At 33.0% G+C, this 15084-nt stretch overlaps 1 protein-coding gene across 4 annotated transcripts in view; it reads right to left on the bottom strand.

Moving 5' to 3' along the window:
• Window positions 1-914: 914 nt before the first annotated feature.
• LOC140444918 (facilitated trehalose transporter Tret1-like) overlaps window positions 915-15084 on the bottom strand; it is a 148623-nt gene continuing 134453 nt past the window's right edge. For all 4 annotated transcript variants that reach the window (XM_072536614.1, XM_072536613.1, XM_072536615.1 and 1 more), the window contains 2 exons: window positions 5260-5445; window positions 915-2188 (listed from right to left, as the gene is read on the bottom strand). In XM_072536614.1, the coding sequence (XP_072392715.1) occupies window positions 1074-2188; window positions 5260-5445 (1301 nt within the window). In that variant the 3' untranslated portion in view covers window positions 915-1073. The remainder of the gene's footprint in view (window positions 2189-5259; window positions 5446-15084) is intronic.

The raw sequence follows: 15084 nt of genomic DNA, 5'->3' as shown, positions 1-15084 counted from the left end.
ACAATGATTAACTCAACAAATGATTACATTCAGGAGATCAAAATCAGAATAGAAAAGGCTAGAGCAAATTTCAACAAAATGAGGAGAGTGCTATTATTTTATGGAATGGAATCTTGGACCTTGAATGCGACATCAATGAAAAAACTGGAAACATTCGAGCTGTGGGTGTATAAAAGAATTCTGAAAATGTCGTGGACAGAACACGTCACAAACAAAGAGGTTCTGAGAAGGATGAATAAAGAAATAGAAATTTTAAATATAATTAAAACAAGAAAATTGGAATATCTCGAACATATTACACGTGGAGAGAAATATATCTTGCTCCAACTGATTATGCAGGGAAAGATCCAAGGAAAGAGAAGCATAGGGAGGCGTAGAATGTCATGGCTGCGCAACTTGAGAGAGTGGTACGGATTTACTTCAAATGAACTTTTTAGAGCAGCCGTCTCAAAAGTCCGAAGAAGAAGTAAAAAACATTAAGGCATACAACAAATCTCAGGATCTTAAACAAAATAAGACAACAAACAGAATGATAATGGCAGCCACGAACTAAACGTTGTATAAAGCTCTAGTGTTTTGTTTGGATCATGAACTTTTAAAAGGAACTCTCATTGTTCTTTCTTCTGCGCTCGCGACCTTAACCGTTTTTCTTCCTTGCGTCCAATCTTCTGACGTGTTTTTAAGGCAATTCTTATCGTTATTAAAATTACCCTTGACTTAAAAAATCGCAAAATGACCAAAAAATTTACGTTTATCCTTTTTTTTTCCTGTTGTTTCATTTCTTTAAGTAGTTAACTGATTTTAAATTCTGAAACAACAACAATTTACTCTAGTCTAAATCAGTATAGGTATTTTTTTTTTAAATTGTATGTATATAAACGACAAAAATAAACGAGAAAAATAAAACACTTAAATAAAAAAAAAACAATTTATTTAAATATTTACAATAAAATAAATAAGGTAGTTCTATAAGAACCGGTACAAAGTACTTTGAATCCTTAGTCTAATACTTATTGGTAATAGGAATCACAAATTTGCTTATAAAAGTAAAAAAATCTAGTAACAATTATTAACTATGTTTCTACAGCTATACTGACAGCATCTGCTTTCTTTACATCTTCAGAAGAATTATCAAAACCTGTGTTATCGACACCCTCGATAGTTTCAACTGGACTCACTTTTTTGTTTCCTCTAAAATGAGCTTCGATTTCTTCCAAAGTCTTATTTTTAGTTTCTGTTAGTATAGTCTTTGAGTAAATAGCAGCTAAAATTGAAGCTACTACAAATACTATTAAAGTTCCGCTAAAGTTCAAAGCGTCGTTCATATTAATATAAATCTTTGCACAAATAAATATCAATATTTGCGCCAAGCTCACCACTATCCCGGACATTATGGGTCTGACTTTCAAGGGGAACATTTCTCCTACCATGACCCACGGAACAGGAAGCATGCCCACCATACTGAATGCTACGTTTAACATGACACCTATTAGTGGCAAGTAGCTAACAACTTTTTCTTTGTCTGGGTATATTTCATAATATTTTACGTATATTGCAACTACTGACATGGTAAGGGCCATACCAATACTCGACATCGTACATAATGTCTTTCTGCCATAGATATTTATAAGATAAGCTATGACGACAGACATAGAAAATCTTATTGCTCCGACAATAATAGAAGCTACATAATCATTTAGAGGTACATGAGTTTCTTTAAAGAAATTAACTGCATACATTAATAAAGTATAAATGCCAGAAAATTCTTGCAGCGTAAAGAGACCTACTAAAATTAAAAACGGTTTTACAGTCTGTGGACCGAAGTACATTTCTTTAAAAGTCATATTTTTACTGTTGCTTTCCTTTTGATTTTCTTGGAATCTGTCAATTTCTTGTTGAGCTACTGCATTGTTTCCTCTGAACCACAGCAACGTGTTGAAGGCATCTGATATTCGTTCGTGTTTCAACAAATAGGATGGGCTCTCTGGTACAAGTTGGATAACTACAGCAGAGAAAAGAGCAAAAGCTATGCTAATGTAGGCTACTGTTGCATAATTCATGATGTAACCGAGAGTGTATGTAAGTAGAATTCCGAAAGAGGCGCATATTGGTCCCAGAGTTTGCATAAAACCTCTATTTTCAGATGTGGAAATTTCTCCTACGTAGGTGTAGCAAGCCGGAGACATTCCTAAAATAAAAAAAAACATTTATTAGCTACTTAATAAGATTTTTAACATTAAACTGTTTTACAAAAATCAGTTATTATGGTAATATATTCACAATAATCTTTTCTGAGAGCTGGACTCTTACAGAAACACTAATAAAACAATTTGAGAATATCGACAAATATTCTGAATAGCGTTGAACGTTAACTTAAAATAGTTATATACCGAATGAAAAATAGCACAAAAATAACAAAAATAATAAAAATTCGGAAGTAATGTACAATATTTCGGTCATGTGATGAGGCATCCAGAGAGGTATAACCTTCTGCACCTTATAATTAAGAGCAAAATCGCAGTAAAAATATGCACAGGCCAAAGAACAATATCCTAACTCCGAGATCTCCGAGAGCGGTATCAAGAGACATCTGTTAATCTGTTTCGAGTTGCCGTAAACAAAGATATTATTGCCAATATGGTCGCTAACGTATCATATATAAATTACAATGTTAACGTTGCTATAGGGATATTATATTGGACAAACTGGCCAGTGGTTGAAACAGCGGATTACACAACACAAAAATGACTTCAATAGAGGAAATAACACCTGCACTGTAATTATGATCACGCAAAAATATTGTAATCATTACCCAATTACAAAAATATATTTTTTCTCGATAGATTTCATATCCATCAAACTAAGAATGCTATTAATTAAAAATCTGACAGTATTAATTTTTGCAACATAAATATTCTTATATATTGAACACTTTATAATATTGGTTACTTCTCTATATAATTGGATTTAAGCTATAATATGTAAGCAAAAAAAATAATTCAAAACAGAAACTTAGTCCTTCATTAAGTGATTCAGATGCCTCATTGGAAATGAAAAATTCATTAGATTCAGACGTAGACAAACATAGACCGAAGATTATGAAATGGATGATTTACTTGACAATACCAACATTGATATAGGAGATTTTGTTCTTGCAAAATTTGCAACAAAAATTATAACGTATCATTATATAGGCTGTGTTCAAGATATTACCGATCCAGTTAAACCAGTGGTCAAATGAGAAGAAAAAAAGAGGTTAAATCTTTGTAAATGGGTATATATTTAAAAACCCTTAAAAGCGCTACATCAAAAACACGAACGTTTTCGGAACAACAGTTCCATCATCAGGTTAAAAATACAGGTTAACATGCCTGAGCCACCAAAATATTAGGGTAAAGACCCTTTAAAATATATAAAGTTACCAAAGATTGTACATAATGTTATTACTATTATTTGATGTTTAATATTTTAATTAAATTTTACTTCAGGTAACATACACCCATGCTTTAAGTGAGTTCCAGTGTCCGGAGAGTAAACATCTTCAAACGGACTTCAACTGGTAACTGAACTGGCAACTAGTTACCAGCTGAAGTCCGTTTGAAGAGGTTTACTCTCCGGACACTGGAACTCACTTAAAGCATGGGTGTATGTTACCTGAAGTAAAATTTAATTAAAATATTAAACATCAAATAATAATAATAACATTATGTAAAATCTTTGGTAACTTTATATATTTTAAAGGGTCTTTACCCTAATATTTTAGTGGCTCAGGCATATTAACCTGTATTTTTAACCTGATGATAGAACTGTTGTTCCGAAAACGTTCGTGTTTTTGATGTAGCCCTTTTAAGGGTTTTTAAATATATACCCATTTACAAAGATTTAACGTCTTTTTGTGATACGTGGTATACAGCCAGCTGCAGGAATTATTTTCCTTGTGGATTTTTTTTAAATGAGAAGAAAGCAAAATTGTGAATTTTCTACTCAATACATGATGATATTGGCTCCATACTTAAACGCGACATTGTAACCAAACTACCTTCCCTCGTGAAATACCAGCTAACTCAATTCAGTTATCAGCAGTCCTGTTTTCCATTCAATAAGACCTAGTGACGAAACTCACACATCATCCGAAATTAATTAAATAAAGGAAACACTCTTACAAAACGTCTACCATAAAACATAAATCAATAAAAGCATTCAAAAACATCTAAACTCCGTTCCATCCAAAAAAGAAACTGCACCGCCTGATGAATCCAAAATATTTCTACCTTCTATCAAAGGAGTCACTAACAAGCTCAGTAGAACTCTCAACCCTTGAAACATCAAAATCATTTTTACTACTCACGCCAAGCTATCCAATCTCGTCAGATCCGTAAAAGACCAAATCCCCAATGAAGACAATGGTGTCTACGAGAAACAGACGAATTCACAACCGTATTTACGAACATTTTATATCTGTAAAACATTCCGATGCTACTTCGAGGAAGTCGAACATCATATTCTGAGTCACAAAATAGATTTCCAAAAAGCAAAAATCGTCGCTTCTATCCCCCTTTTTAAGTCGAGAATTATCGATAAGCTGACAGCTTAAACACGCGCGATGACGCTAAAAGACTGTCGGCAATATGGCGTCCCGCCCCGCGTCAACCGATCCCGCTCAGATAGATACCGTGCCCGTGTATAATAAGTGTAAAAGAGAAAGCAGTACCAAAGGGTAAGACCGGTCGTGAAAGTAGATGAAATGCCAAAGGAGGTACCTACAGAAACAGATGCCAAGGAGTTAACGACAGGAACAACCAAATATTCGAAGAGAATTCAGCCCAAACAGTAGATGGTGCAAGTGCGGGATATCAGAAAAAAGAAGATGAAATTTTTAAGTCGAAATAAGTTAAATTAAAATGTTAATAATATTATAATGGCAATAAATATTATTTTATTTATGTTTTTATATAGATGGGTCGACTTCCGATTTCTGAAGAACAAGGTAATGGTCACATCATCAATGAGGGAAGTAGGCAGATTAAGACCCCGAACTCGAACAGAACCATATCCCTCTTGATAATGGCTCCAAAATGGGTACCGAAATGTCGAGTTTAAAATTCTCAATGTTTTTTCTAACTACCTCTTAGATTTTAAACTTCTTCATATTGTTAGATATCTTTTTTGCACTATGTGCATTAAATTATATTTTAATTATTTTATATTTTTAGCTTAAAATATAAATATTCATCTCTTAGTTGGTAATAACTTATTTACCTGCTGCTATTCCTGTGATCAGTCTTCCGGCATACAACCAATTCACATTCTGAGCTAATCCAAAGCACATCCACCCCAGAATCAATGGTAGAGCAGTCACCTGAATGGCTCTTCTTCTTCCCATATACTCAGCCAATACTCCAGACAAAATGGAACCAATTGGATTAGTTATTGTACCCAAACTAGCTAAAATAAAAAAAAAGTTTTATGAATTGAAATAAAATAATGCCCATTTTTCCAACAAAATGATATTAAATGAAAGGGTTATGTCAAGAACAAAAAACAGAAGATTGTTTAAACTAAGGATAAAAATTGTAAATCACATAATGTGGACTTTTAACAATATTTTATATTTCTGCTTGTACACTGTTAGAATACTTTATTTTTTTCTATATTTTAATTTATTTCTGAATTTCTATGGCTATTTTTTTTTGTAAATACGCTTTTCCTCTTCTTAATATTATTTTCCAAATTCTAATTTTGGCCTGAATAGTAAGAAAACCAAATGTGGCCAATAATTGTTGATGTTATTTGCCAATGTGGCATTGTCCTTAGCACGCTAAGGGAAAAACATACAGTATGAGATAACGTTTCATTACTGTTTTTAAATGGTAACAATAATCTATGTCCTAAATAATGTAGAAATACCGTTTTAGTATTAAAAAAATTACATTATTCATAAAAATATTCAAATTAAAAAAGTATTCCTCCGCCACGAACAAAAAGAATTATAGTTCATTGACATACTACCGGAAATATATTTCGAAAATGACAAATAATGTAACACAAAACGATTTTTTAATAACATTATTCGTATGTACAACCTTGACGACATACAGTTATTTGAGACGAGAGCTCTAGATCTATAGCAAAAAATCTTAGAAGTAAACTACCTTGCACTAATCGGTATTACTATTTCCGTTATATCGATACAGGACCGGATAAGCCAAGAAAGGAGCGCGTTCAGATTATTTATAAAGTAAAATTTATAATTGATTCAATCAGATGCTCTATTATCGAATACAATAGAAATTAGATAGGTCCTTAGGATTTATTTCCCGACAAATCTACTAATTGGGAGAAATCAAAAATTTTCTTTGACCCTACATTACTATAGTCCATTTCCATCATATTGATAGCACATTATGTATGCAAATCCCTAAACTGTTGATACGGGTGACTCAATGAAAAATAGATATTTGTCAACAAGTTTACAGAAGTATATAACAATTTTAAATTAAGTATGACCACCAGGTATAAAGGTTGAAGCAGAATAGAATACAATAGTTTTGAGGATTACTAATCCCTAAATAAAGTTGCCAGTGTCGGAGTGATGGAGATTAACAGGGACTAATGAATTTGCAAGAAATGTAAGATGTTTATTTTATTGGTTATATATAAAATAATTTGTGGCCGTAACAGGTTCCGATTTGTAAAAAAATGAATATAATTTTAATCAAATTCCATTTCAGATTCACTGCTTTCTTCAGAATCTAAGGAATCTTCAACTCCAATGTTAATTATTACCGGTTCCAGCTTTGCATCAGTCATATTATCCAAATTCCACATTTTATTTTCTTCCTTGTGAGCATTTTTCCAATTTTCTGGAGTTACCTTTGATAAGGAATGTTCTAATAATTGTTATAAGTCTTCTAATTTAAAAGTTTTGTTGTTGCGTCCGAGTTTACCCTTTACTTGAGACCATATATTTTCTATCGTATTCAGAGCACAGTGGTATGGGGGTAAACGTAAAATAATTACATCACGGTTTAATGCCATTTCATCAATTATATATTTTTTATAAGCTGCTTTATATTGCCTTACAATAGGTAATAATTCCTTTTTTGTCGAATTCTCATTTTACTCAATTGCGTTTGAAACATTTAAGGGCGTTGATGTACAAGTGCATCGTGTATATTTATTATTATATTTTTCTCTCTTAGACTGAAGGCACCTTTAAAACTACACTTAACCGGGATAAAACCTGTTGTCGACGTCATTTTTAAATGCAAATAACAAAATATCGACACCAAAAACGTAGGTAGGTAACACATGTACAATGTACATCTACAAACTAAATGGAAGATGCAAACAATTTCTAATTTATATTATTGGCATAAGCTGTAATGTGGCATAAAAACTACTTAAACTATCATTAGTGAAGCCTTATCAGTAATTCCAGGTAATCGTTCAAAGAAGGTATTCTTTTTGTGTCAGGCGATAACTTGTATAGAAAACAATAATCACGTTTAAATTACTGTTTACATTAATTTATTTCGTAAAACATTGAATTATCTCGTTAATTACCCGTGTATAATGAACAATAATCGTGTGGCATATATACCGACGTTTTTTACGCACAAAAAAGTTATAGTGAGATTAGTGGACACTTATTTTACAGAAGATTTTTTAAAAGATAATGAATTGTTGACGGCATCTTAAAATAATAATTTGTTTTATTTATTTCAAAACAAGTATAGGGTGACGCCTATGGTTTTTTGACCGCTTGAGGATTTGCATACATAATGTGCTATCAATATGATGGAAAAGGACTATACCCAAGGTACAGGTGTACTCCAGGCTGTCGTAAAAGTCCTATAATTTTTTTACTTTTGGCAACACGGTAACGCGCGCTCGTGTAATTTCTAGTTTTGGCAGATCAGTTGTTTAAAATTAAGTGCTGTTGTTTAACAGGTGCGTTGATTTTGTTGTTCAGCTGTACCATTGGGTAATATTACCATTATATTTTTACATCGATATGAAAATAGTATTTTGGTAAGTAATTTGTTTTATTGATGAAGTTAGGATTTTAAATGCGCTTTTTCTTACAGTATAAACATTGATAATAAGGCTCGCAGACCATTAACCCAAGAAAAACTAGAGAAAATAATCGAGAATCTCTCAGATTTTAAGACCGACGATCAAAATGATAGTGCTGAGAATGATCTGATAATAGACAATAATAGATCGGAACCTGGCGAAGGTTCCGATGATGATTATAGTCCGGAGCCTGAGGAAGATTTCGGCGATGATTATATACCGGAAAATTACGAAATTCAGATGATGATTATATTCCGGAGAATGACGAAGATTCCAACGATGATGATTATGTATAATGAATCCTAATCCACCATTTAAAGTGTGTTCTTCACCTCTAAAATAAAATGTGTGTCCTGATTTAAGAGTAATTTGGCGTCTCCTTTTCGTCTTATTTCGCTGAGGCCGATGATGTCCTATTTTATTCTTTTCAGCTCTTCCTTCAGTTCAGGGATTCTGAACACCCTTTGCTCCAAACTTGTTGCAACCGCTATCTTGGTTGAGGGTGTTGGGAGCCGCCGGATACTGAGGGCCGTTCAGTAGTTTCCTGCTCTCGTCTTTCGTCAAATTGTAATTGGAAGAACCACATGAAAAATAGACATATATGACTATTCGTACAGCTGTATAGGAAATATATGAAATGCTGTGTAACACCAAATCGATTCAAAATGTTAAATATAGTACATAATATAGTTAATAAAAATAAGTTAACAAAAATGACTATATACGAAAAGGCGTTTTGGAGAGAGTGTGTGCTAGTTTTCCCATCTCATAAATTCATTTAATTATGCGCCATTTATATATTTTATTAAATTTTATTATAATTGATTATCACTATAACAGCTCTTTTGACCGGCGGGCGAACTTTCGACACCAAATTGTCTTTGTACCTGGGGTAATCGAAGGGTCAAATTTTATTATAGGAAATTTCAACACCGCGGCGTAAAGCAGGTAGGTAGGTAATTAGCGGCGATGGACATTTGCACCCAAGCAGGACAAGCGGATTTTCCCAATATTTATTGTCACGGCGGGGGGCGTGGCACTTGTGTACTTGTGACTAAATTATTTCAGTTGTAATTTATTTCTTGTTTGACGTTGACTTGTGCACGTATACGGATATTTAAAAAATGAGTTTGATAAAAAGTTCCCGTGGTCGAGATTTATTAGTGGTGGAGCATCATTCGTTCTCGAAACAGAAAGTGTTAAAAAGCGGCGAGATATTTTGGCGCTGCATCCAAAGAAACACTAAGTGTTCCGCAAAAGTGTTTACAATAGGCTGTGAGGACCTCACCATCACAAGAAGTGATTTGGTACATAATCATGAAGCCGATCCAAAAAAGCTTGAAGTAAAGATGGTAACCAATGCATGTAAAAGAAAAGCCCAAGAGGACATATCGGAAAAGCCTGCCAAAATTACAAGAACTGCTGTTGCTGAGTGTGATGCCAATTTGCTGACGGTTCCTGACATAGCTAGCATAAGAAAGAACATTTACAACTGTCGTCGTAAACTGTTACCAGGTCCGTTACCAAGAAGCATATCAGAAGTCCATAACGCGGTTAGTAATTATTCTCCTAAAACCTGTCGCAATGAAAGTTTTTTGTTTTTAAATCATCCTGAATTAAATTTAATTGTATTTTCATGCGAGACAAATATTCGTTTGTTGTTTAAATTAAAAACTTTGTATATGGATGGTACATTTTCATACAGTACCAAATATTTTCTACAATTATTTACTATACATGGCTTGGAAAATGGACATTATGTTCCTTTAGCATACTGTTTATTAAAGGACAAATTGTCAATCACATACAAAAATTTATTTTCTTTATTAAGGTCTAAGATTTTTTAAACATTTCAATTATCATTAGAGCCAACTGAAATATTTGTGGACTTTGAAAAAGCAATTCACTGTGCTTTATTGTATATGTGGCCCAATGCAAAAATTAGTGGATGCCGTTTTCACTTACACCAAAACTGGTTTAAAAAAATTCAATCTTTGGGTTTGGTACAAGAATATAACGATACAAATTCAGAAATTGGAAAATGGTTAAGGCATACGTTTGGTTTAACTTATTTAAATCCAGCAGAAGTTGAAGAATGCTTTCTTTATGATTTAATGTCATATAAACCTATAAACGCAACACTTGATATATATGCAGATTATTTACTGGAAAATTACATTTTCGATAGCGCTCTATTTCCACCACACATATTGTCTAATCAGAATCCGTCTATTGCGAGGACCACAAATGCCTGTGAATCCTTTCATTCGAGATTTAATTCTTCTTTTTATTCAACACATCCTTCTATTTTTATTTTTATTGAAAAGTTAAAAGAATTTCAAGTAGACACTTATGTCAAAATAAATAGTTTACATATACCAGCAAAAATCAAAGATACTACTGTTAAGGCTAAATTGGCATTTTTGGAGAAAATGATGGATAAACTACGATCCCAACAAATACGTAGGTTAGATTTTATAAAAGCTGTATCTTATCATTCCTATAATAGCAAATAAATCATTGTATACAAGTATATTAACGGTAAAATGTACAAAAATTAGGTACTAGTTGTATTATATTTAGATATTATTACAGTTATAAAGAAATAAAATGCACATTACTTTTATTAAAATAAATAAATAAATTAATTTTGGTATTTTATTTATGTCGCAGCTATATTTATTTGGTGTCGAATATACCTGTAGGATAAAAACGGGAATTGGGGCTGGTGTCGAAAATTGCCATTAAATTTTAGTCGCTACCTGCTTAGTGTCGAAATTTCCTACGCCCCTTTTGACAGAGTGCCGTTCTCAAATGCATTCTGAGAAACGCACTCTGCCCAAACAGCTGTAGTGATAATAAAGTATAATAAAATTTGGAGAAGTTTTGAAAACAAAAGTTTGTATTTTTAAATAAATTGAATTTTCATCAAGTAATGATCGAATCCACCACTTATATATTTTTAATAATTTTTATATTATCAAGGTCTTCTTTCGAATATATTATATCAATGAAAAGTCCTATCCTGTATTTAAATTAAATTTTCGGAAGTACCTATTTACTAAATCTTTTTAATTTACTTCTTATCATAACACCTGTTCAGATAAATCTATTAACGCTTAATTGGGTAATAGCTATAAGCTTGTTGTTATTAATAAACAATTAGTAATTTCACACCTCCTTCGGGCTATTTACTACGATAATGATATGATCGCTCAAAGGCGTGTTTAAAAGGGGATACGTTGGTATTATATTGATTTAAAAATTTGGGTTTTTATACAAAATTAAAAAAAATATTCTTCACTTCAACATAATCAAATGTTATAGAAAAATAAACAGAAGATTTAATAGAAGGAAAATATAGATACAATTATAAATACCAAGAAAACAATGTTTTTACATTATTCCCCATAAACAAATAAATGGTATATCCAGAGGAATTTCATATAACATAGAAAAAAAAACAAAAAAAATATTTAGATAAATATGACAAAAAAAATAAAATAATTTGAAAAATAATTAACACACAATAATCAAATAGTTAAAAATAACCAACATCCAGGTGCATAAAAGAAAAAAAATTATAAAAAATCAGCAATCAAACAAATAAGTCCACAATCATCTACTTAATATTTTTGAACTTATTTGGATAAAACAGAAACTTGAAACAGCACGGAAAAAATCTATTACAATCCCAATATTAAAACCAAAATATTCCAAAACAGATACTGAGTCTTACAGACCCATTGTACTGCATGTAAACTATAAAAAATGGTCAACAGTCGTCTTTTTTGGACACTTAAAAATCGAAATATTGTTATTCTAGAACAGTGATTTTCGACAAAATAGATCAACTCTAGACAATATTATAGACCTAGAAAGTAGTGTACATGAAGCCCTCCCTTAATCAAAAATGTATAAATGCGTGAGTGTCTGAGGTGTATGTATTTGTAACACTGAAACATCTTTAGCTCCTTGAATATTTTCAAATAAATCAACTGTTTCTTCGAAGGTTGATATTTGTTTTTTGGAGTCGAATAATTCTTTAATTGGTTGCATTAGGGTTTCTAAAGACATTGTCGATGTTTTTGTTTTTATTTTTTTTTTGTTTTTGGGTTGGCTTTGAAAATATATTGTCACTAGCTGATGTCTCAATGGAGGGTGTTATTGCTTCAGATATAGTTCGTGTGGAGGATGATTTTGATGTATTTTCCTCGTTGTATATGCTAAATTCTTGTGGTATGATGTGGTTGGTGAAGTGGATACATTTGTTTTGGATAGTACTGATATTACATTAGCTGTAGTCTATGCATCGTGCTTTATTAAGTGGGTTGTAGATGATGTTTTTGAAGATATAGTTAAGGTATTTGATATATTTGTAGAGGTACTCGTTCTTGAAGGTGCCATAGCAGTCGTTTCTGCTGAAGATACTGTAGTAAATTCATTTCTGTTTGAAAATGTAGCAGTTGGGACAGCTGTGTCTGAGTTATTTATAGTTACTGAGGAACTACTGGAAATGGGACATGTATTTGCAATGGAAACATACATTGTCTAGCGTAAAAAAAATTTAATTGTTAATGTCGTCATACGTTATAACAATGGAATCGGGAATTTTTGATTGTATGTGGGGATATGTAAATATGTCGACGGAAACTAAGTACATGTTTGTATTTCGGATTAGTGGTTCTTATTCTTGTATTTCTCGTAAACTGCAGAGATTACGATGGGCAGGGCACGTGGTCCGCATGCATGAGAATAGAATCCCCAGAAAATTATTAAATGCAAGAATGCAGGGAAAAAGACCTGTTGGAAGACCTAAAAAGAGATGGAAAGATGAAGTCGATGAGGATGCCAGGAACTGCCTGGGAACGCGTTCATGGAAAAGAACAGCGGTAAATAGAGATGGTTGGAGAAGCCTGTTGAAGGAGGCCAAGGCCCGATTTGGACTGTAGCGCCATTGGATGGATGGATGGTTCGTATTCTTCGTATTTCTTCGATATTCTTCGCAGTATACTTTGATACTGAAATAGCCTTTGATACAGTCTGACGCCACCGTATCATCAGATTACTGTACGATAAAAACTTCTTACATAAAAGCTATATGCAATTACTATTTTTATTGGTAATAAGCCACAATTAAGTTAAGTTAAAAATAAGCTTATTGACATGTCAATTTCTACTTCGGAAATCGTTTTCAAAACGTATTTCCAAAGTGGAATCTCAAACGTCGACAAACTTAAATTGTGGCTTATTCCCAAAAAGGTAATAATTATATTAAGATGCCACAATAAAATAGCTTCAGAACAATATAAGATATGTGTAAGTTCGAGGAAATGGTTGTCGTTAAAAGTGGAATTAGAAAATGGAATTGCTCAAGGATCTGTCATAAGTCTTACGCTATTTATAATTACCATAAATGATCTTCTACGGAATCTAAAACTCCCAATTAAAGGCCGGTGATATGCTGATGAATGCAATTAAAGAATTGAAAAGAAATAAAGCACCGGGTAGTAATGGAATTCTGGCAGAAATGTTGAAAGAAGGCGGAGAAGTAGTCATCAGGTACCTAAAAATACTTTTTAATAAATGCCTATTTGAAGGAAACATACCAAAGGAATGGAATACTGCTAACACAATATTAATACACAAAAAAGGGGACAATACAGATCTGAAAAATTATCGTCCAATATCACTACTATCACAACTTTATAAAACATTCACAAAAATAATTACAAATAGATTGACAACAAAGTTCGATGTATATCAACCAGTAGAGCAAGCCGGATTTAGAAAAGGGTTCAGTACATGTGACCATCTTCACACACTAAAGGTCCTAATAGAAAAAGTTAACGAATACAAATGAAATGGTAGTCACGATGGATAACGGAATGAAAACGAGGCCAATAAAAATCAACCGAGGAGTAAGACAGGGAGACACCATATCTCCAAAACTATTTACTGCCGCACTTGAAGACATCTTTAAATCACTAAATTGGGAAACGAAGGGACTATCGATAAACGGAAAGTATTTAAACCATCTAAGATATGCAGATGACGTAGTACTAATAGCCGACAGCTGGAAAGAACTGAAGACGATGATCGATGAGCTTCATACGGAATCCATAAAAAAAGGACTGAAAATGAATCTGAGTAAAACTAAGCTAATGTCGAATAAAGATGATCAACCGACGATAACCATCCAAGGAACAAAAGTGGAACATGTAGAAGAATACATATATCTGGGTCAGAATATCAAGGTAAACAAAGAAAACCAAACTACCGAAATAAGCAGACGAGTAAGAATGGGATGGGCCGCGTTTGGAAAACTCTCATACATACTGAAAGACAAAAAGATACCCCAAAACCTTCGAACCAAAGTGTTCGATTCTTGTATCCTTCCCATTCTCACTTACGGAGCTTAAACCTGGACATTCACAAAAAAGAACATGGACAAGATTCGAAAAACTCAGCGAGCCATGGAACGACAGATGCTTGGTATCTCACTAATAGATCGGCAAACGAACGAAGCAATCCGGAACAAAACAAAAATAAAGGACGCCGCGAAACAAGCAGCTAAATTAAAATGGAAATGGGCTGGACACAACGAACGTCTCGAAGATGGTAGATGGAACAAAGAAGTCGGAAACTGGCGACCGTACGATGCGAAGAGATTAAGAGGAAGACCTCAAATGCGCTGGAGCGACGATATCAAAAGAGTCGCAGGACCAATGTGGAAACGCCAAGCACACAACAGGGATGAATGGCGAGAAATGGGAGAGGCCTTTATTCGACAATTCGGATAGAAAAAGGGCTATAAAAAACAAAAACAAAAAAAAAAAAATATGCTGATGATCTCGTAATATTTGACCAAAGCAAAAACTTAACCAACATATCACAACTTGCACAGAATTTCTAGTTAGATATTGAAAATTGTCACAGTTTTCAGTATCTAACTAGAAATTTAGTTGTTGCAAAGATGAATCCATACTGGATTCATCTTTTCAA

Source organism: Diabrotica undecimpunctata, chromosome 7 (assembly GCF_040954645.1).
Source record: "Diabrotica undecimpunctata isolate CICGRU chromosome 7, icDiaUnde3, whole genome shotgun sequence".
Taxonomy (NCBI): Eukaryota; Metazoa; Arthropoda; class Insecta; order Coleoptera; family Chrysomelidae; genus Diabrotica; species Diabrotica undecimpunctata.
Note: the sequence above shows the minus strand (reverse complement) of the source record. Positions and strands in the feature narration are given on the sequence as shown.